The sequence below is a fragment of the Macaca thibetana genome, chromosome 1 (assembly GCF_024542745.1).
Source record: "Macaca thibetana thibetana isolate TM-01 chromosome 1, ASM2454274v1, whole genome shotgun sequence".
Lineage (NCBI taxonomy): Eukaryota > Metazoa > Chordata > Mammalia > Primates > Cercopithecidae > Macaca > Macaca thibetana.
This window is the reverse complement of record NC_065578.1, coordinates 143107757-143131034: the sequence shown is the minus strand read 5'-3', so window position 1 is coordinate 143131034 and position 23278 is coordinate 143107757. Positions and strand designations below refer to the sequence as shown.

General features: G+C 37.6%; 1 protein-coding gene and 1 non-coding gene across 3 annotated transcripts in view; both read right to left on the bottom strand.

The window, feature by feature from the left end:
- The window catches only part of EPRS1 (glutamyl-prolyl-tRNA synthetase 1), an 84637-nt gene that overhangs the window by 13997 nt on the left and 47362 nt on the right, over positions 1-23278 (bottom strand). For both annotated transcript variants that reach the window (XM_050761019.1, XM_050761027.1), the window contains 9 exons: positions 21097-21214; positions 16721-17080; positions 8158-8391; positions 6743-7005; positions 3583-3634; positions 2582-2791; positions 2158-2230; positions 769-848; positions 164-265 (listed from right to left, as the gene is read on the bottom strand). In XM_050761019.1, the coding sequence (XP_050616976.1) occupies positions 164-265; positions 769-848; positions 2158-2230; positions 2582-2791; positions 3583-3634; positions 6743-7005; positions 8158-8391; positions 16721-17080; positions 21097-21214 (1492 nt within the window). The remainder of the gene's footprint in view (positions 1-163; positions 266-768; positions 849-2157; positions 2231-2581; positions 2792-3582; positions 3635-6742; positions 7006-8157; positions 8392-16720; positions 17081-21096; positions 21215-23278) is intronic.
- Positions 7108-7211, bottom strand: LOC126945554 (small nucleolar RNA U13). Its single transcript, XR_007722481.1, has one exon. It is a non-coding gene; the product is annotated as a small nucleolar RNA U13 (small nucleolar RNA).

The following is a 23278-nucleotide window of genomic DNA, read 5'->3' as shown; positions in this document are numbered from 1 at the left end:
CCCTTAATAATAACATTCCAATAAGCAGTTACTTAAATCCATGTACATTTGAATTAATTTGATTTTGCTTTTAACAGGTGTTACATACATTTTAAATAACAAAATTGCAGAGCCTGAACCAAAAAAATGGAACATAGTTAATATGGAAAATAACTTTTTATACCTCTTCCGCTGCCTCTTCCATGGTAGCAAAAGCACTGTGCCCTTCCTGCCAAAGAAATTCACGAGTACGTAGGAAAGGCTGAGGGTGCTTGAACTCCCAACGCTGGAAGAGGCAAGAAAACAATTTAGTCATTATAAAGAGCTTTTCAATTTTTTTTTTGGAAACAGGATCTTGCTCTGTCCCTCAGGCTGGAGTGCAGTGGTGCAATCATGGCTCACTGAAACCCTCTGCCTCCCAGGCTCAAATGATCCTCCTACCTTAGCCTCCCAAGTAGCTGGGCTACAGGTGCACATCAACACACCTGGCTAATTTTTAGTAGAGATGTGGTTTTGCCATGTTGCCTAGGCTGGTCTCAAAATCCTGGGCTCAAGTGATCTGTCTGCTCAACCTCCCAAAGTGCTGGGATTATAAGCATGAGCCACCATGCCCAGTCACTTTCCAATTTTTATTACCATTTTATATAATAAGTAATCAAAAATCACAATTTATCTTAAATACTTCAAAAATAGTTCCATACTCCCAATCTTTTGAAAATAAAAACAATATATATATATTTTTTAAAGAACATGAATAATAATAGAATATAAGAGGAAGTGAATACCTACCACCACATTGCACCACTGATTGAGCTTGATGGGCAGGTCTCTGTGTGACTGCACCCATTTTGCATATGCAGGATACATTACTGAAAGACATGGGAAAATAGAGACAGTCATTTAAGGCTTTATTTCTCCTTTAAGGCTGTAAGTGCTAAACCAGCAAGATAATTAGTAGGAATTAAAATGTAATAAATAAATTTGAAAAATAAAATGTATGTTTGTGTAAATATATTTCCAATGTTTATAATAAGTGAATAGTATTATCTATTTCATAAAGTGTATTACTCAAGGATACAAATCTAAAGTTGATCATATTTTACATTCTTCACAGAAGATTTTACATTCTTCATATAATAGTTAATGTACTTTGACAGTTTTCACGTTTGGTTTTTAAAAACAATAAAGGTCATGTCCTACGTTAAGCTCTCTGCATTCATTGACCTGTTCAATTCTCGCATTCAACCCATAAGTAAGTATCATAATCTCAGTTTTATGTGGAAAGCTGAGTTTATAGAAGCTAAACAATTTGCTGAATCCAGCAGTTATGTATGAGAAGCAGAATTAATTTATATCTATCAGATGCACCTATTCAGAGTATGAAAGCTCTTGCAATGAATTGCAAAGTGAAGATATCTGTCTTAGAATAGCCTTCTCATGATCTATAATTAGTAAACCAAAACACAACTTTGCCAAATAGTCTCAGAGAAAAAAACTGGTATCACAATATTAATAATGTATTATACAAAAGTATCACTAGAAATATCAAATAAGAACAAACAATCCTGAACTCTACAGATGAATGATCACTTTGAAAGACGCTGTAAAGCCCAAAACCTCAACTTTTCCAACGGCATTATCATTTACCATATGTAATTTTAGAAAAATCATTTAATCTTTCAGAGACTTTTCTTTACCTGCAAAATGGAAATCACAATAACTGCCCCTGCCTTCCTCACAACACTGTTGTAAGAATAACACAAGATGATGTAAAAGTACTTAGCGACCTATGAACACCCTACGTGAATGCAAATCTAAATGTATTATTAAAATTTAAAAATAATTATGGCATAAACATTTGTATTTGCAATATTACAATCAATTCCAACAATAAAAATTATTCTAAGAATAAAATTCCTTGAAAAGTCCTAAAAATTTACAGCATAAAAGTGAGTAAATTAAAAATCCTATAATTTAATGATAAAGAGCTCTGCAATGACTATTAGAGAACAAAACTCTAGACAACCTAAGTCTGCATTCAATCGTTATCAACACTCATGAAGTTTTGTATTGTCAACAGGGATTATACCTATCACAAAGCGAAAGCTGAGACTCAACTCTAGAAGCTGTCTCTATTGTTCATTGAGCATTCTCCTGCACTCTAAGGCCTGTTCTCACCTGTTTCACTAGTAGGACGAATGGCAATTGGTTCTGCCAACTCGGTTTTGCCAGATCTTGTAACCCAAGCAACCTAGTAAGAAAAAATCATTTTTCATACATTTTTTTTCAATAGCATTTTGGAGCAACAGTACAAATGCAGGCAAATTTCCTCTGTTTTAATTTTTGCTATATCAATTTAGGCAAGTTAAAATAGTTGCTGCTGTTCACTGTGAGGAAAGGTATGCACTTACTGACCTTCTGAATATTAAAAGTCAGTTAATTAATGTGACAAAATCATTACTTGCTATAAAGGTAGAAACAGAACTTTTTAACAAAAATGGCTTTACATTTTTCAAAATTGGTTGTTAAACTCAAAAGTTGAAAATACATTTTCAAGTTTGTCAGAGAACACTGCAAAAAAATAAAAAAGAAGCTCACTTACCTCCGGGGCAAAGTCAGCAATATGAGTCTTCTCTTTCTCTAATGCACCTTGAGACACAAACATGGGGAAGTAGCAGTTTTCAACACCAAGTTTCTTGATCCCAGCATCAAAAAAGTCCTTGATGGCTTCCCAAATGGCATAGGCCCAGGGACGAAGAATATAACAGCCACTTACGTCATGGTATTCAATCATTTCTGACTTTGTGATGACCTTTTTAAAAGAAAAATAGTCTTTAAAGCTTACATTCAACCAAAATTCTAGTGTAAGTGGCAAGAGTATGATAACCAAAATTCAAATCTGGAGGCTTCTACTGTTGATACATCCCCATAATGTGGGAGGTCATAATGGAAGTAAAACAGACCTGACTATACTGAAAAACAACATATAACAGGGTTCCAAACTCTCAATAAAGCCTGAATTCCACCGGGCGTGGTGGCTTACACATGTAATCCCAGGACTTTGGGAAGCCGAGGTGGGTGGATCGCCTGAGGTCAGAAGTTCGAGACCAGCCTCAAATATGGTGAAACCCAGTCTCTACTAAAACTACAAAAATTAGCCGGGCATAGTGGCGTGTGCTTGTAGTCCCAGCTACTCGGGAGGCTGAGGCAGAAGAGTTGCTTGAACCCAGGAGGTGGAGGTTGCAGTGAGCCAAGATCACACCACTGCACACCAACCTAGGTGACAGAGTGACACTCCCATCTCAAAAAAAAAAAAAAATTGAATTCCAATCCTGTCTCTGCTATTGACTATATCTTTGTGGCCTTGAATTAATCCCTTTACTTGAACATTTAAAAAAAAAAAATCACTATCTCATGGTACTACTTTTCAATTCGGGACTTCATGTGAACATGTTGAAAAATAGTGTCATATTAAATGACTACAGTATGTATTAAAGGCATTATATAACATTATTACTATTGCCTTTGTGGTGTATTTTAGAATCTAAACATAAAGCAGCTATTGAGACTTAAAACATAAAAATCAACTGAATGCATACTCACCTGAGAATACCAATCAGCAAGATTTTCTTCTTTTTTTGCCTCAAGACCCAACCTGCAGATACGAAAAGTAAAAGATAAATCTCTTCATTCAGCAACTGCTTTTAGGTCGAATGAAACCTCTAAAGTTCAAAATAGATTAGTTTTTCTTCAGTATGAGTTATTTCCATATTTATAACTTCTCTATATTCATCCCCAAGATAATATTGTGTTTTCTTGTTTTGTTTTTAAGACAGGGTCTCACTCTGTCACCCAGGCTGGAGCGCAATGGTGTGATCCTGTCTCACCGCAACCTAGGACTCCTCAGCTCAAGAGATTCTCTCGCCTCAGCCTCCTGAGTAGCTAGGACTACAGGCGCATACAACATCTGGCTTACTTTTTTATTTTTATTTTTTGGTAGAGTCAGGGTCTCGCTATGTTGCCCAGGCCAGTCTTGAACTCTTGGCCTCATACAATCCTCCTGCTCCGGCCTCCCAGAGTGCAGGGATTACAGGCATAAGCCACCATGCCTAGCCCCTAAGATAATGTTTTTAACCTAAAAAACAGTAGAAATGCCGGGCACAGTGTCTCACACCTGTAATCCCACCACTTTGGGAGGCCGAGGCGGGCAGATCACCTGAGGTTGGGAGTTTGAGACCAGCCTGACCAACATGGAGAAATCCTGTCTCTACTAAAATTACAAAATTAGACAGGCATGGTGGCGCATGCCTGTAATCCCAGCTACTTGGGAGGCTGAGGCAGGAGAATGAATCGCTTGAACCAGGGAGGTAGAGGTTATGGTGAGCCGAGATTGCGTCATTGCACTCCAGCCTGGGCAACAAGAGCAAAACTCCGTCTCAAAAAAAAAAAAACCACACAAAAAACAAAACCAAAAACAGCAGAGACATCTCTTAAAAAGTTGTGAGACATTATCCACAAAATCTAGGAAAGCCAAATGTAACAAAAGCTATGATTCTATGCTTCTATGCAGACATCTCTTTTACAAGGTTCTTTTTAAGGTAATGAATTTGTGATAGAGACAGAGCCTGTTCACACCTACTCTCCCACTAAAAAAGAAGAATCTTATGCCAATTAAAATTATAGTAAGATCACCATTTCGCTGAAAGTAAAACCTAAAAAGTAATAAAAACAATGGCTATAAATACACACATATATGTGTGTGTACTTATGTGTGCATATTAACCAAATTTATACAAGTTTTTCTTTTTCTTTTTTTGAAACAGTCTCACTCCATCACTCAGACTGGAGTGCACTGGTCCGATCTCAGCTCACTGCAACTTCCACCTCCCAGGTTTAAGTGATTCTTGTGCCTCAGCACCCCTTCCCCCACCCGAGCAGCTGAAATTACAGGTGTGTGCCACCATGCCTGGTTAATTTTTTTGTAATTTTAATAGAGACGGAGCTTTGACATGTTGGCCAGGCTGGTCTCGAACTCCTGACCTCAACTGATCCGCCCACCCCAGCCTCCCAAAGTGCTGGCATTACAGGTGTGAACCACTGCGCCTGGCCTTAAGTTTTTCTTTTAACTAGAATAAAAGTTGCAGAGATAGACGCTTGTAAAATAAACTGGGTCTGTAATAAAAAATTATTTCAGACAATAATCATTTTTTTGAAATATCAACAATTATTCAGGATAGAGTATGGTCTCTTCTTGGAGTTTAGAAACAAGGTTTTACTGGCTAAAAATTTTAATGTATTTGCATTCTCCATTGTTTCACTATGACATACCTCAATAAAATAACTCTATGACGGCCGGGCACGGTGGCTCAAGCCTGTAATCCTAGCACTTTGGGAGGCCGAGACGGGCGGATCACAAGGTCAGCAGATCGAGACCATCCTGGTTAACACGGTGAAACCCTGTCTCTACTAAAAAATACAAAAAACTAGCCGGGCGAGGTGGCAGGCGCCTGTAGTCCCAGCTACTCGGGAGGCTGAGCCAGGAGAATGGCGTAAACCCGGGAGGCGGAGCTTGCAGTGAGCTGAGATCTGGCCACTGCACTCCAGCCTGGGCGACAGAGCTAGACTCCGTCTCAAAAAAAAAAAAAAAAAAAAAAAACTCTATGAAACCTAGCACTTTCACAAGCACCAAGAAAGTAAAAGGTGAAAAGTTCTACACTCTCTTCTACCCTGCTATAACTCTGGCTATTCAGTTTAATAGTCAAAAAGAAAAATATCTGTTGCATTCTCTTGTTTAAGGAGACACTGTGTATATGATATGAGAGCTAAGAGGCAGCAAAATTTGATACTCAGCTAAACAAATGTAAAACCAAAGTATCTCAGTAACAGTTTTTTCTTCTTATTAAGCCATTAAGGAAAACCCATCATAAAGTTCACTCTAATTGTGGAAAGAGACAAAAAATTACAATCATGCGTCACTTAATAACATGAATATATTCTGAGAAATACGTTGTTAGGTGATTTCATCATTGTGCAAACATCATAGCTTGTTATACTTCAATGCCAACATCAAGTGCCATATATCAGGTTTCTATACATGCTCTGTTATGATGTTAGGGACCAATGTCACATAAGTAGTCCACTGTTGATTGACACATCATTATGTGGTGTATGACTGCACATTATTCACACAGATTAGAAGATCCTTAAAGAGCCATCTATTCCACTGTTTTGTCTTTAGTCAGTTTTGTCTTATATTTAAACTATCAATTTTTAAATTGAGAATGAAGCTCTCAGTCCCCATAAAAGATCTTCATTTGAAAAAAATCTGCCTAAGGTGCAAAACAGTGTGTATAATTAGGCTACCAATTATGTTTAAAAAGGAGGAGAGAAAACATGTATGTATATTTGTGTGTGATATATATATATATATCTGTATTTACTTGAATAATAAATGAAAATCGCCAACAGACACAGAAGAAACTGTTAACAGTGGCTACCGATTGATTACGGTGGTGGGGAAAACTGGAAAGATGGGAAACACGCACAGGAACTTCTTATATTCTGAGATTCTTGAACCAAACAAATGGGTTACCTATTTTAAAAATTAAATGGAAAATTAATAAATGCTATCTGCTGACATTACAGTTTTAGCGTTCTCTAACTTAATGTGATAAACTAATCAAAATTTGTTTTAAAAAATATTAAGAGTTGAATTCATTCAAAGCTCTGCTTTGCTTCAAATGAAGTTTCTGCAATTCATTACCTGGTCTGTTTCTTAGGGCCCTGCCCTTCTCCTGCTCCACTTGATGACAGTCCACCTCCTTGGTTTTTAGAAGGGTCTTTCCTTTGGCCATCATTTTGTTTCTGAGGCTTATTCTGCTTTTCAGATTTATTTTCTTTTTCTTTCTTCTTCTTATCTTTGTCCTCAGCTCCAGTGGCTGACACAGGCTTATACTCTACTCCTATCAAAGACTTGTACTGTGCCTTTAGCTGAAGGAGTTCTTGTACAGCTATATCTACTTGATCCTTTAGTTTAACAAAAGAGGAAAAAGAGAAGACAGTATTTAATTCAAGTCATTGTCTAAGCACACTTAAATACAATGCTCAAAGCTTTCTTTTATCCCCCAACATCAGATGGGTAATGTGCCCAGGTGGTAATAAGGTTTGAGGGAGGCATATCTCACATATGAGTGTGAAAACCCAACCATCACACTTAGGAACTACAAAAGGATCTGTCCAAAGTTTAAAAGCAGATTTGCAAACACAATTAAAGACAGGGATTTGGGGACAGAAGGGTTTGGGGTAGGTGTTACACCAACTATTGAAATTATAAAGATTATTATAAACAGGGATAGAATTGTGCAAACTGTGACTGGAAAATAGCACGGTCTATAACTGCACTATCCAAATAGTAGTCATGTGGTTCATTTAAAGTAAATAAAATTAAAAATTCACTTCCTAAGTCACCATAATCACATTTCAAATGCTCATGTGGCTAATGACTACTGTATTAGACAATACTGTTATAGAATATTTCCATCACTGCAGAAAGTTCTACTAGAAAGCACTGGTACCTAACATGTATTCCATAGGAATCTAAGTTAAAAGCCATTAAATTACATAAGTTGAACATTTCACAATTATAAAGATGAGATAATGATTATCAAGTTCTAATAAAGTTAAATTTCAAAACTACAATGACTGTCTTCCACTCATGTGAATCTGTACAAAAAAATCTACTCCTAAAAAGATAACAGAATTAGCACAGACTACTAAGAGCTCAAAATAAAACCTACTATTTCAGTTTGACAGAGCTTTAGGAGAAAGAATGAAAAACAAGGTAAATATTAAGGGCCTTCAATGGGTGAGCACTGTGCTAGGGTCTAGGTCACTATTCTGGATCTTACAGATTGGAGGGAAACAACTTAACAATTAAAATACAGTCTGTTTAAGTACTATGTCAGTGATGGGCTGTGTCATATGAAAACATCCAGTCAAATCTAGTTGGGGTAAGAAACAATCAACAAAGAAAGTTTCTCTAAAAGGCAAGGTAGGAGAATTGAGAATTGAAATATGAGTAGAAGTTAGCTAGATTTGATGGGGCAGAAAACACTTGAGGCAAAGAAAATACTCTGAAATGTAAAAAACAAAAACACATAAACAAAATAACCCACTAACCTTAGGGGCTTTTTCAGTTTTAAGTTTCCGAACTACTTCTCCTTGAGAAGCTACTTTGTCAAAAAGTAATTTGGCTTCTGGTGTTTCTAAACCAGCAGGTTCAGAATTTCTGGTTGGGCTTGAATCTGAACTTTGAGATAATGGGGGCTGACCAGGTATGTACTCCTTCCCAGTTTTTTCTTTATATTGAGCTTTCAGGGACAGTAAGCATTCTACAGCTTCATTTATTTTAGCCTAAAACAAAAGAGAGATAGAGATATTTATAAAACTTTGGAAATTTCTGGAAATTTCAATGCCATTTAAAAATTTTTAATTATCAAAAAATCATTCCCATAAGTTAATCATGGGGAAACCTACATTAAATCATCAGCCTAAAATAAGAGATAAAGCTAAAGAAAAATTAAAAACATCGATTATATATAAGCCAAAGAAATAAACAAAAATACAGTTCAACATACAACAGTGTAACTTTCTATTTTACGTAAGTCAACAGACAAATAATAGAACATCTAAGTAAACTGTCAGTGTCAAGACCTGGGTCTATAAATAGTGAAGTCAGAATTTACAAAATCAGAATAAAGATCAGATCAATGGCTTTGCCTATACAAACCTTATTTTCCACTGCTTATTAAACAGAAATTAAAGACAACTTCGGGAAAAAAGGAAGTTTGGGTCCAACTAACGAATAGTTACATCAATTTCACAAATTGACAATGAGATGAGAAAGCATGTTGAAGTTTTTAAGACACTTACCTATATATTTTAATCTCTGATACTTTAACATAATAATAAAAAAGAATGATACACTCAGCCCAACCGAGACACTTGTGACTCTCTAGCAGAGAATGACAGCAACACAGGCAAAGGACCCAAGCTGGACACCTTACCTGAAATGGTGCTACTATCTCACTACAAACCAGTGTACCACTGGGAACCTCGAGGTATCAATCAAAATAGATAGGAAAAGTGTCTCCAAATCACCCTATCCAATCTTTACTGCTACTTTCTAATAATGCTCCAGATAACTAAATGAAACCAGGCAGAAGCCATGAAGAATACTCAAATGGGGGTCAGAGGAATGCAGGATACCAATGGCATACCTTCAAAAAATTTGCATCTATGAGGCAGCAAAGCACACTTCCTTGTCCAGCTACTTTATAACGTCTTCTGCCATTAGAGCGTCACACCAGGCACCACATAAAGGTAGTAAAATTAAGAGAAAACGTACAAAGAGAAGATGAGAGTAAACTGTCTGATTTGTACTCTTGATTTGTCTCTGGTTTATTCTGTTTTTAGGAAAGAGTTTTCACAGCAGAAACTACTTTATCTTAAGAAAAAGGGCCAAGCTGGCCGGGCGCGGTAGCTCAAGCCTGTAATCCCAGCACTTTGGGAGGCCGAGACAGGCGGATCACAAGGTCAGGAGATCGAGACCATCCTGGCTAACACGGTGAAACCCCGTCTCTACTAAAAAATACAAAAAAAAAAAAAAAAAAAAAAACTAGCCGGGCGAGGTGGCAGGCGCCTGTAGTCCCAGCTACTGGGGAGGCTGAGGCAAGAGAATGGCATAAACCCAGGAGGTGGAGCTTGCAGTGAGCTGAGATCCGGCCACTGCACTCCAGTCTGGGCTACAGAGCGAGACTCCGTCTCAAAAAAAAAAAAAAAAAAGAAAAAGAAAAAGGGCCAAGTTAATCAGACATACGAGAATCAAGGGGGAAAAAAGGGCAATTTCCACCAGCTAAAATAAAAATGGAAAAGAAGGAACTTCCCTGCAACTATTTCTAGAAAAAGACGACTATCTGAAAGAAACTCCACTTTACACTATAAGCAGGTATTCATTAGAGCTTAAAGTCAGATGGCACACTTCTCACACAGAAAAAAAAAAAAAACCCGTTTGCCAAGATTATATTGAAACATTATAAAGGAGAAAATTAAGATGAGCAAACCACTCTGTTACTGAATGAAATACTCTTAATAAAGCTATATATTCATACATTTCCCCTCCCATTGGGAAATGGAATATTTTAGATAACTAAGTAAATTGCTCACGTTATTTTTCCAAAAAGAGTGAAATTATACTAATTACCACCATGCAATCTTCCCTGATGATTCAGAAGGTATCTAAAGATTCTTGACTTTGAATTATAATATGAAAAGTATCATTATCATTTTATGGCATATTTAGTCTGTGCCAGACACTATACTAAATGCTGTACAAGGTATATTATTTAACCCTCAAAACAACCCTTACAGAAGTTAAGTTTAGAAAGATTAAGTTCCTTCCCCAGAGTTACACAATAAGTAGTAGAGCTAGTATTTGAATCTCGGGTTTATTCCAGAGGCTGTGATCTTGACCACTACGGTTTGCTTAGCGTTACAGAAAACAATGATCTAAATGTGCACTTTATTCCTACTAACATGCTATGAAAACTGCTTTTTGAAAGAGATCTTTGAATAGTTCTCTGAATTTGTCTCTTAGAATATACAATGAAGAACTGATGGGTGGAGAACAAATTATCTCTTAATACTAGTTTTCTGGATTAAAAGACATTTACAAAGAGAAACTGGGTGGTATACTATTATTTAGTACAATATCATACAACAGCAGAAGCTGAAAGAGCATTGCTAGTAGAATTTAAGTTGTTAGTGGACAAAGACTGTCTTAAACTTACCTAACGTATGCCAATACAAACAAAAAAGGTTTTCAGCAAATAACTGCTGATGTGGATTAATGAGAAAAAGAAACAACCTACACAAGACTTTGGTAAAGGTTTAAGATGGGAATTTGAAATAACTAAAAGTGATGCTAATATTATGACTAAAAACTGGAAAGTTAAATAAAATGGAGAAAATGGACAAACTTCTGATTACATTCGGAATGAGTACTCAAACAGCTATTTTTTCAGCAGCCACTAGATGTAAACGTTTCTCCATGGGGAAAGGAGTGAACTTTTAAAAACAAAAAACAAACAAAAAAAACCTGGAATGTTATCCATTTGAAATAACAGAACCTTTCAAAATAGCCTGGGTATCTCGATTCTAAATGCAAAAACTTTTCTCAAAAATACTTTTTTCAAACTTTTTTTTTCCAACTTTATTACCAGTCACTCACTTTTGCTCCTTACTGGCGTATCTAAGAGAACTATATCTACACACATCAGTAATGATGACTCCTGAAAGCAGAGATTCTCACTTGGTGGGGAGGGGGATGAATGAGTGGTAATCAGAACAGAAAATCCTTCCAAGTAAGTGAGGGAAGAGAGTGATGATGCTTGTACAATATTTTTTAAAGTCTGCTAGGAGATTTAGTAAACTAAAAGTTCACAGGTTTCAAAGAAAGACATTTTAAGAAAATAATTAACCGATCATGTGTAGCTTAAATACCTACACCTGTAAGGAATAACCAATTACTGAAACATGATTCTAGGAGCCAATACAGCATAGGGTAGACCCCAGATCTTGATGTCAAACCTAAATTAGAACACAACACCTGTTCTCCTGCTGATCAACTAGGCTGATTCGTTTACCTAAATCACAATGTACCTGCTACTTTTCTCTGATACAGATCAATTAACACAAATTCTGAAGATTTTCCAGAAGATCCCCAAGCTGATGTAAGTCTTGTGAAGTATCCTGAACCACAATCCGATGTAAGATGCATTTATATTTGTTTAGATCAAAATCAATTTTGCATTAAGTACTAAATACAGATATAGCTGGAATTCACTACACACGTTACAAACAACATCAAGAAAAAGATAGGCTTTTTTCTTATTTCCTTCCCTGCAACATTTATCTTTTGGCCTGAGACATCTTAAAGCTATTTGGGGCGAGAGTGCAGGGTGGCAGTTTTCTAGAACAACCTGCTTAATGGACAAAGGGGTACAGTGATGTATGTCCTTTCCTGATAAACTGTGATTTAGGTTTTAAAAAACAGTAACATTGGTGTAAAAAATAAAAGAGCAAAGATTGCAAGATGAATTATTGGGGACATAAAATACAAGGTGCCATGAATTAAAATGCTGCAACTACAGAAGCAAATGGTGATTCAACCCCCCTCCACATAGACTGCGTATGGCATAAAGAGAGAACATTAGTGACAAAACAGTTGTGAATTATTTTTATTTAATAATCATTTGATTTTGTTGTTACTTGATTTTTAAACAACTGTTAACTATAATGGTTCTCAAAACTCTTTCTTCCAAAAGGGCTTCATAATAAATATTTAAGCTATGTGAGTCTCGGTTGCAACCATTCAACTCTTTAACTGTAGCATGAAAACAGCCATAGACAATACGTAAACTAACGACTGTGTCTGTATTCCAATAAAATTTCATTTACAGGCTGGGCGCAGTGGCTCACGCCTGTAATCCCAGCACTTTGGGAGGCCAAGGCGGGTGGATCACCTGAGGTCAGGAGTTCGAGACCAGCCTGACTAACATGGTAAAACCCCATCTCTACTAAAAACAAACTACAAAATTAGCCAGGCGTCGTGGTGTGCACCTGTAATCCCAGCTACTTGGGAGGCTGACGCAGGAGAATTGCTTGAACCCGGGAGGAGGAAGTTGCAGTGAGCCGAGATCTCGCCATTGCACTCCAGCCTGGGCAACACAGCGAGACTCCGTCTCAAAAAAAAAAAAAAAAATTCATTTACAAGGAACAGGTATACAGCCAGACCCAGCAGCTCAGGCCTGTAATCCCAACACTTTGGGAGGTCAAAAAGGGAGGATGGCTTGAGTACAGAAGTTCAAGACCAGTCCTGTTAACACGGTGAAACCCCATCTCTACAAGCAATACAAAAATTAGCCAGGCCTAGTGGCATGTGCTTGAACTTCCAGCTACTTAGGAGACTGAGATGGGAGGATTGCTTGGGAGGGGGAGGCTACAGTAAGCCATGATTGAGTCACTGCACTCCAGCCTGGGCAACAGAGCAAGACCCTGTCAAAAAAAAAAAAAAAAGAAAAAGAAAAGAAATTTGTTTTAAAGTGGCTTTAATTTTTTTTTTTTTTTTTTTTTTTTTTTTTTTTTTTTTTTTTTTTTGAGTAACTCGCTCTGTAGCCCAGGCTAGTGCAGTGGCGCGATCTCGGCTCACTGCAAGCTCCGTGGGTTATTATATCTTTAATTTTTTTTTTTGTGTAGAGACGGGTTTCACCGTTCTCGATTCCTGATTGCGCCTCACACTATATCTTAATTTAAGATCCATTCTTTGGTGTATTCTCTGTTATGCGCCTCACACTATATCAACTTGATCCATTATTTTATGCAGCAACCCACTGAGCAGGAGAAAAAGAGTAAGAGGAGCAAAAGATGGTAGACTTGATGGACTTCAAGTTTTTATTACTTGCTCGTCTTTTTGCTTATACTTTGCCTTTATGCTTAAAAGTTATTTCATAGAAGCATCTATCTGATCCTGAAGCAGGAAAGAGAAGATTAAAAACAAAACAAAAAACAGAGCAAGAAAAGTCTAGTTGAAGCTGGTAACCTAAAACTTCAGCTGGTCACCTTCCTTACCTTTTAACATGACACAGTAAAATAACCACCTTTGTAGAAAACTGAATGGTTAAGAGGCTTAGGCAAATTATTAATGCAAAACAAGCACAGACTTGCTAAATAATGATAAACTAGTAAAACTATAACTCTCTAGCGCTTTCAATGGAATGCCCCACTGTCACCACCTCTCAAGGTAAATAACATGGGAATCAGTCAGTATTTTAATCTAAGCTTTGTAAATTTCAGGAAGTTACTTTCATATTCAGTTTCTCCTCTGTTGCTAAAACAGGCAAATAGAAAAAGTAGCATTCTTTGAATATTTTTGTACATGGCTCTTGGGAAGACTAAAAAGTGTATGGTACATAGTGCCAGATGCAGGCTAAATGCTAGTGCCATTCCTAATAACTGGGTTCATTCTTTAGAAGAGAAGAAACATTTACTATTACTAGCATTCAGAGAAAAAATACATGTAGTACAACAGGTCCTTGAAGAACATTGTTTTGTTTGATGTCATTTCATCATAACTTTGAAGAGGAAAAAAACGTTGACTCCCAGCCAGAGCCACTGTCTGTGTGGAACATGTGCATTCTCCCCATGTCTGCGTGAGTTTTCTCTGGGAACTCCAGTTTCATTCCATATCCCAAAGCTGCACACATTAGGTGAACTGGTGAGTCTAAATGCTCCCGGTCTGAGTCTCGGTGTGTGTGAGTGTGCCCTGCAATGGAATGATGTCTTATCCAGGGCTGGTTCCTGCCTTGAGTCCTGAGCTGGCCACCCAAAACCCTGAACTAGAATAACTGAGTAAATAATTATCTTACTTGTCATTATTAATCTTTCTTAAATGTATATACAGCTCACATTTGTTTCCATTAGAAGTGTTGGGTCTTTATTTAGAGGTCTGTGTAATGCAAAAATAATAATTTTAAAAAGAAAAAGAAGACAAAATATTACAAAAGAAAAAACGAAGACAACAACAACAATAATAAAACACAAGAAGTTTGTGTAATGTGATGTTTTTGGGATCAGAAATATGCCAAGGTAACTTAATTCTTGTTTATCTCAATTAGCCTATTGTTGTTATACATCATTTTGCTTAAAGTCTCAGTTTCCAAGAACCTATGAACAACATTAAGACTTAATATATTTTGAAACACAGATATGGTATAAAGTAGGCAGCATTCAATAAATGTAAGTCAGACTAAACTGAAGTCAGATTTATTTCAGTATCACATTTATTGGTATTTAAATACCTAATAAATTACCTACCCAATTACCAAAGAAATTTAGATCTTTTTACCTTAAGCTGACTTTTCATAACCTTAACAGTGTTATTTTATGAAAGCATGATGTAACCCATTAACCCAAAAGGATGGGTGATGGATTCATAGTTGACTGTTACTCCAAATATAATGGTTTCTGCTGTTACTATTCCACCCATAATTAAGCTGACAAAAATTGTCACATAATCTCAATATATTCTACTTACAACGAAGAAATTTGAAGACCAAAGCCCTTCCCTTCAAATTACACCTAGAGAGGAGTACATATTTAGTTTCCAGCAGATACAGTGCAAAATGCTCCCAACCTCCCCATGAGGTAGGAAACATCGGGAATTTATATCCTAAACTCATACATCCAGCAGCATTTATTCCTCGAAGCAAAGCTATTTTAGATAATCATGGTTCTTCGGGATCTCAACAGGCTATTTAGGTTGGTGCAAAGTAACTGTGGTTTTTGCCATTAAAAGTAACGGTAAGAACCGCAATTACTTTTGCACCAACCTAATAAAGGCTTTCTCACAGTTCACAATGGAGTGACAGAAAAACATTAACTCCTGGGAGAAGACCTCAAAATGTGAGGTCAAATATTCATGATTGAAAGTATCTTAGGTGGCAGGGTTTCATGTCAGATGCTAGCCACTTATTGATGAGGTGAGGAACTTACTGAATTCTCCAGCCTGAGCCTAGGACCCTGACAGGACAACAGATCTGACATTTTAGAACAAATCCCCTTCCTGCCACGTAAGTCAAGCCTCGTGGTGTACCATACCTCTCTGTGTATGTGCCACAGTCTAAATTCTACAATTTTTTGCAGCTCATCAGGGGCTGACTTGTTTCTTGTTGCAGTACTATTTATCCGATCACATCTTAGAACTATGCTGCTGTTTGAATAGGACTACCTACCTTCATTATTAAATATGATCTTTCACAGTCTATACAGATGCCATTCCCTTTGTCTCTTACTTACATCAAGTAAGTCCATTTCACACTAGGTGCCACACCCACTTGGCTAAATGTTTTGCCTAAGGACATACTGAAACAAGAATATAATTTATACTTCAGTCAAAATTTCATATAATTTGAAGGCCCTGCTATGAAAAGTTGGAAATAATCACAGGTCAAAAACCTCTTGACAATCCATTTGTTATTCCCTGAATACACCTTGTACCTTCTGACCTCTACCTCTGCTGGTACTGTCTTCTACACCAGGAGTTCTCAAAGCATGGTGGTCCCTGGGACAGCAGCATCAGCATCACCTGAGAAACTTTCTAGAAATGTGTATTTTCCACATGCTCTGAATCTACTGAAGAAGAAAGTCAAGGGGCAGAGCCCAGCAATCCATGTTTTAGCAAGCCAGTAATTCTGGTGCACAGTAAAGCTTGAGAACCATGGTTCCACACTTAAGCGTGCCTTGTTCTGATCTTTGTTCCCCCATAATGGCTGATTCTACTTCAGGATGATTTTAAATATCCTTTATAAATTGTTTCCGCCTTTGTTGCCACTTAAAAACACAAACCCTTCACATAGCAACTTATACATATCACAAAGGATTACAGTCACATCACACAAGAGTACAGTGAGTCTGTACGTTTCCTTCCCCAGTAAGCCACGCCTCAACTAGATTATGAGCTTCTTACATATATTTTCGGTCTGACACATAGCAGATATCAATTAATGTTGATTATTACATCAAAATATGAGCAGTCTATGTCTTATAAGAAGATGAGACTACCCTAAGCAATTTGAATTCACACACTTAGTGAAAATGTGGTCTTGACTTTCTCTAACATACTGACCTTAGGGGCTTTTTCAGCTTTTAGCTTACGAACCACCTCCCCTTGTGCAGCAACTTGATCATACAGAGATTTACTTTCCAGAATACTTGCTGACGAATTAGAAGAAATATTCTGTCCTATTTCAGCAGGAGGGTTTCCAGGTTTATATTCCTGGCCAGTTTTCTCCTTATATTCAGCTTTCAAAGACAAAAGCTGTTTTACAGCTGCATCTATATCTTCCTTTGGTGCTTTCTTGGCTTTTAATTCACGAACCACATCTCCTTGAACAGCCACTCTATTGTAAAGGACCAAGGAATCCTCAGATGTAGTACAATTATTATTCAGAGAAGGTGTTGGTCTTTCCTTAAAAGGAGCCGAGGTCTACCAAGAGAGAAAATCAAAAGTAAAATAATTAATTCATATTAAATGTTTTCCCACAAAATTATTTCAAACTGATTGTTTTATAATGTTTCCAATTTAAAACAAAAACTTTAAACTTCAATCCCTTAAAAAGCTTAAATGAATAATCTCATTCCTAAGTATTTATCCTAATGAAAAATGACAGGAGTAAACAAAGATAGAGGTACCCTTTTACTATAGAAAGTGTGTACTATAAAGTGTACTATAGAGTGTACTATAGAGTAAAGTGTACTATATTTTACACTTTTACTTTTACTATAGTAAAAACCTGAAAATGCCCTAAATCTTTGTCATTAGGGGACTAAAGAAATTATAACATATCCATCAGGTCTGAGAATAAATCACTGCTCTACCATATACTCACTGTGCAACTCTGAGTTAGTTATTTAAGCTGTTTCCTTACTATAAAAGGGGGATAACCATATTTAACCCATCAAGTTGATGGGAAAATAAAAAGTAATCTGTGTAAAGCTGTTAGTCACAAAGGCTGAGAAAAAGTGAGTATCAATAAGCATTAGCTATCACTATTAATTTTTTAAGAGATGAAATATATCTAGATTGTTGATAAGGCAACAGCTCCATGAAATTGTGTGATATAATTGTAACTCATCATTGTGGAACAGTTTCATTTGTGTAAAATTATAAGTTTACAGGTATATATTTGTATATAAGTAAATGCAACAAATCTAGAGCTATGTTCACTAAAATCAACCGTGAAGAGTGAATATACTACTTTTTGCATGCTTTCTGCTGCCTACACTGCATTCTTCCCTACTGAAACCTTTCTAACATTAAAACCCAGCTCACATTATACCTTCCTTACACCTTTTTCCTTTAAATGATCTGCCACTTAATTTTTCAGAATAATCTTACCCATATTCAGAGTCTTATGTATAAATTTCAAAAATTTTCATCTCTATTCCAGAATTCTGACCTGCTCCCAGACCCAGCATTTTCAATGTCTTCAAGACATCTTTACCTAAACACCTTACAGGCATCTCAAGCTGTATCACAGTTGCATTTCACACAAGGGTTAGGCTCTCAAGTGGGCATGTCAGTAAAAAAAACCATCACTCAAAATTTCCCCCCATAATTCCTTAAATCACTGATAGTATTTTTAGTGAGGTTCTATATATACACTCATAAACTCTAATATGCATATATAAATGCATATTATACATTAAAGAAAGAATACAAATCATTAGCCACCCTATATCAAAAAAATATATTTGTTCAGCAACCTTTTTTTTTTTTGAGACAGAGTCTCGCTCTGTCGCCAGACTGGAGTCCAGCGGCGTGATCTCAGCTCACTGCAATCTCTGCCTCCTGGATTCAAGCTATTATCATGCCTCAACCTCCAGAGTAGCAGGGATTACAGGCCTGCACTACCACACCCAGCTAATATTTGTATTTTTAGTAGAGACGGGGTTTCACCATGTTGGCCAGGATGGTCTCAATCTCCTGGCCTCGTGATCTGTCTGCCACGGCCTCCCAAAGTGCTGGGATTACAGACTTGAGCCACCGCACCCGGCCTGTTCTGCTACATTTAATTTGCAACATAAATCATCACAATCATGGTTAGTAAATAGGGGAACATATAAGTGAAACATACACACACACACACACACACACACAAACACTGCCTTGTATGTGATTTTTCCCAATGTATTCAAGTTTTATGTCAAATAAAGAAGCATGCAGGAACAAGCTTTTCATAATTAAAGAGAAAACTTTAGAAATACATTGACAATCTGAAGAAAAACCCAAAAACCTTTTGTATAAGTGCCTTCCTTTAATGAGGATGGTGCTTAAAAAACGTTTTTTACCGTCACATTAAGCCATCTGATGAAACAGTACATGGGGATGGAAACTTCAAAGACATATTCTCATCTGCTAAAGCTTAAAAATAAAAACAAATCCCAAAAAACTGACAAAGCAGGCAATACCCTGGATGAGAATTTAATTTTGATAGTATCAGCCTCTGTTGGAGACAAATATCCTCAAAGATCTACACATCACAGGGAAAAGCATTATTATTCTTCAGGTTTAAAGCTGCAAAGTATCTCTGACTGCAGTACTGGGTACAAGTGCCAGTCAACTGTACCTGAATTTTGAATTTCTATTCAAAAGTGTGCAGGTTTCAAAGCATGTCCACACTTTTTTTTTACTTTCCTCCCACCAAGAAGGGGGGTGTCTGTGCACTCTCCTGAATCTGAGCAAGCTTGTTACTGATTTGAGCAACAGAGTATAGCAGAAATGATGCTACGTGAGACTTCCGAGGCTAAATCATAAAATGGAATGCTCCTTTTACCTCATCTACCGGACACTTACTTTTGGAGGCCTTAAATGACAGGTAAGAAATCTTATTACCCTGACACTGCCATGCTAGAGAGGCCACTTGCAGCTATTCCAGTCAACTATTCCACCTGAGCTCCCAGCCAACACCAGTATCAACTTGGCATCCAGGTGAGGAAACAATTTTAGAATCCAGCCCAGGCCAGGCGCGATGCCTCATGCCTGTGATCCCAGCGCTTTGGGAGGCCGAGGTCGGCGGATCACCTGAGGTCAGGAGTTCAAGACCAGCCTGGCCAACATGGTGAAATCCCATATCTACTAAAAATACAAAAAAAATTAGCTGAGCATGGTGGTGCATGCCTGTAGTCTGAGCTACTTGGGAGGCTGAGGCAGGAAAATCGCTTGAACCCAGGAGGTGGAGGTTACACTGAGCCGAGATCATACCACTGCACTCCAGTCTGGGCAATAGAGTGATACTCCACCTCAAAAACAATAAAATAAAATAAAAACAGAATACAGCCCAGTTGAGTCTTCGATGACTGCTACCCAGCCACCATCTGACTGAAACCATATGATATACACAGGTTTTCGTGGTTTGCCTCAACTCTGTTTTTCTTGATAAATCAGCTGTTATTTTTAGTATGCGATTTTGCAGAACATGAAGTTTTTCAAGAACACATATTAATTTATAGCATAATATCAGTTATCTTTCTAGGATATGTAAAAAATGAGAGGCACAGGTGGGAACTGGGACCAATGAGGGAAGGGCAACCAAATTTCCCATCTCATACTTACTCCATGAGTTATTCAATAATACATAGCAGCAATTTTCAAGGTGTGGTTCACAGATCCTAAGGGGTATATAAAACCCTTTTAAAGGTGATCTGCAAGGTCACAGCTATTTTCACTATATTAAGATATATTTTGTCTTTTTCGCTCTCATTTTCTTATGACTGTTCATGCAGGTTTTTAGAAGCTTTTTGTTGTTATCTTTACCTTAGAAGGTTTAAGTCAGATATTAAAGAGATCTGCAAAAATTTAAAGCCATACCACTCAAACTAAAAGTTTTATTTTGGAAAATTTTTTTTAATAAAAACTTTTTTTATGTTAACATGTAACTGGATTTATTATTTTTACATGAATTAAATCCTTTTAAAACTTCTCAATTTTTAGTATGATAAATACTGATAAATATAACCCACATAAACAAATAATTTTTAAGAATATAAGGGAGTCTGGCCAGGCACGGTGACTCATGCCTGTAATTCCAGCACTCTGGGAGGCCAAGGTGGGCAGATCATCTGAGGTCAGGCAGTTTGAGACCAGCCAGGCCAACAGGGCAAAACCCTGTCTCTACTAAAAATACAAAAATTAGCCAGGCGTCATGGTGCACACTTGTAATCCCAGCTGCTCAGGAGGCTGAGGCATGAGAATTGCTTGAATCTGGGAGGCGGAGGTTGCAGTGAGCCCAGATCGCACCACAGCACTCCAGCCTTGGGCAACAGAGCGAGATTTTAAAATCTTATATGAAAGGATAACAACAAAATGCAAAGAGCAGATTTAATTGTCTACTTCAGTCTCCACAGTAAGAAAGATAATCATTTGTAAAGAAATATATTCTAAACTCTGGTATAGAAAGACCATTTATTTTTATAGACATATCTGTAAAAGTCATTACCTACCTCATTTTTTGTGGCTTCTACTTTGGTCTTTTCCTTTGACCCTGATGTTGGCATTTCCTTTGTGTGTCCATCAGGAATGTATATCAAAACGCATGGGGCTTCTTTGCAACTATATGGGCTAAAAAGAAAATAAAGGGACAAAATAGTTCATATGAACAAAATTATGTGAACAGCAATAAACACTGAATTCCTAGATAAATTCAATGGCACTAAGTTAATGCTTTTCTTTCTTTTTTGAGACAGTCTCACTCTGTTGCCCAGGCTGGAGGGTGGTGATGTGATCTAAGCTCATTGCAACTTCCACCTCCTGCGTTCAAGTGATTTTCCTGTCTCAGCCTCCAAGTAGCTGGGATTACAGGCACACGCTACTACACTAATTTTTGTATTTTTAGTAGAGACGGGGTTTCACCACGTTGGTCAGCCCGGTCTTGAACTCCTAACCTCAAGTGATCCGGCCACCTCAGCCTCCCAAAGTGCTGGGATAACAGGTGTGAGCCACAGAGCCTGTCCAGTTAATGCTTTTTGAAGTATAAAATAGTCCATTCTCTTATTCAAATCAGAGGTTCTTCAGAGAAGTTCTACAAACAACAAATGCAAAAATAAAAATTGACAGTCCTGGCCGGGTGCGGTGGCTCACCCCTGTAATCCTGGCACTTTGAGAGGTCCAGGCAGGTGGCGTGCCTGAGCTTAGGAATTTGAGACCAGCCTGGGCAACACAGTGAAATCCCATCTCTACTAAAATACAAAAAATTAGCCAGGCGGGCGCCTGTAGTCCCAGCTACTCGGGAGGCTGAGGCAGGAGAATCACCTGAAGCTGAGGCAGGTGGATTACCTGAGGTCAGGAGTTCGAGACTAGCCTGGCCAACATGGTGAAACCCTGTCTCTACTAAAAAAAAATACAAAAAGATTAGCTGGGCATGGTGGCGGGTGCCTGTAATCCCAGCTACTTGGGAGGTTGGGGCAGGAGAATCACTTGAACCCAGGAGGTGGAGACTGCAATGAGCTGAGGCTGCACCATTGCACCCCAGCCTGGGCAACAAGAGCGAAACTCTGCCTCAATGAAAAAAAAAAAGAAAAAAGAAATTGACAGTCCTTATTATAAACTTCCAATCTATGAACTTCTATCCATATGAACGAACTAAGCCCAGGGCAAAATTACATCTGCTATGCCTGCCACTAGAAAGGGCGTTAGTGAATGTTGTTGATACTCTTGACTTCAAGAAAATTTGTCTACATACCACACCTAATCTGCTTATAAGCAGAAACATTTCTGCAAAATGTTTATTTATTTTAAAATATTTAAGGGTGGGTATGGTGGCTCACATCTGTAAACCCAGCACTTTGGGAGGCCAAGGCAGATGGACCTCTTCAGCCGAGGAGTTCAAGACTAGCCTGGGAAACATGGTGAAACCCTGCCTCTACAAAAAATACACAAATTAGATGGGTGTGGTGGTACATGCCTGTAGCCCCAGCTACTCAGGAGAGACTGAGGTGGGAGGATCACCTGAGCCTGGGGACGTCACGCCGCTGCACTCAAGTCTGGGTGAGAGTGAGACCCTATCTCTTAAAAAAATAATAATAATTTATAAGAAATTCTCAATTCCAAAGGATAATCAGCAAAATTCTTTTGCCACTTTTTGGCAATTATGAATAATGCAGCTGTAAACATTCACATACACATTTCTGTGTGAATGTGTTCTTTTCCTTTGGCAAATACGCAGGAATGGAATTGATGGGTCAAGTGGTAACTCCGTGTTTAATTTTTGAAGGAATCATCCAACTGTTTTCCAAAGTAGCTGAACCATTCTACAACCCTACCAGAAATACATATGGGCTCCAATTTCTCCACATTTCTAATCCTTGTTATTGTCTTTTTTTATTTCAGCCATCCTAGTGGTATGCAATGATATTTCATTATTATTTTGATCTGAATTTCCCTAACAACTAATGATGCTGAGCATCTTTTCATGTGCTTACATTTGTACATCTGCTTGGAAAAATGTCTATTTAAATCCATTGTTAATTGGGTTCTCTTCTAGATACAAGTCCTTTTACACACATATGTGCAAATATTTTCTCCCATTCTGTGACCTGTGTTTTCACTTTCTTTGAAACACAAAATATGTTAATCTTGCCATAGTCCAATTTATTTTTTTTCTTTGGTTGCTTGTGATTTAGGTGT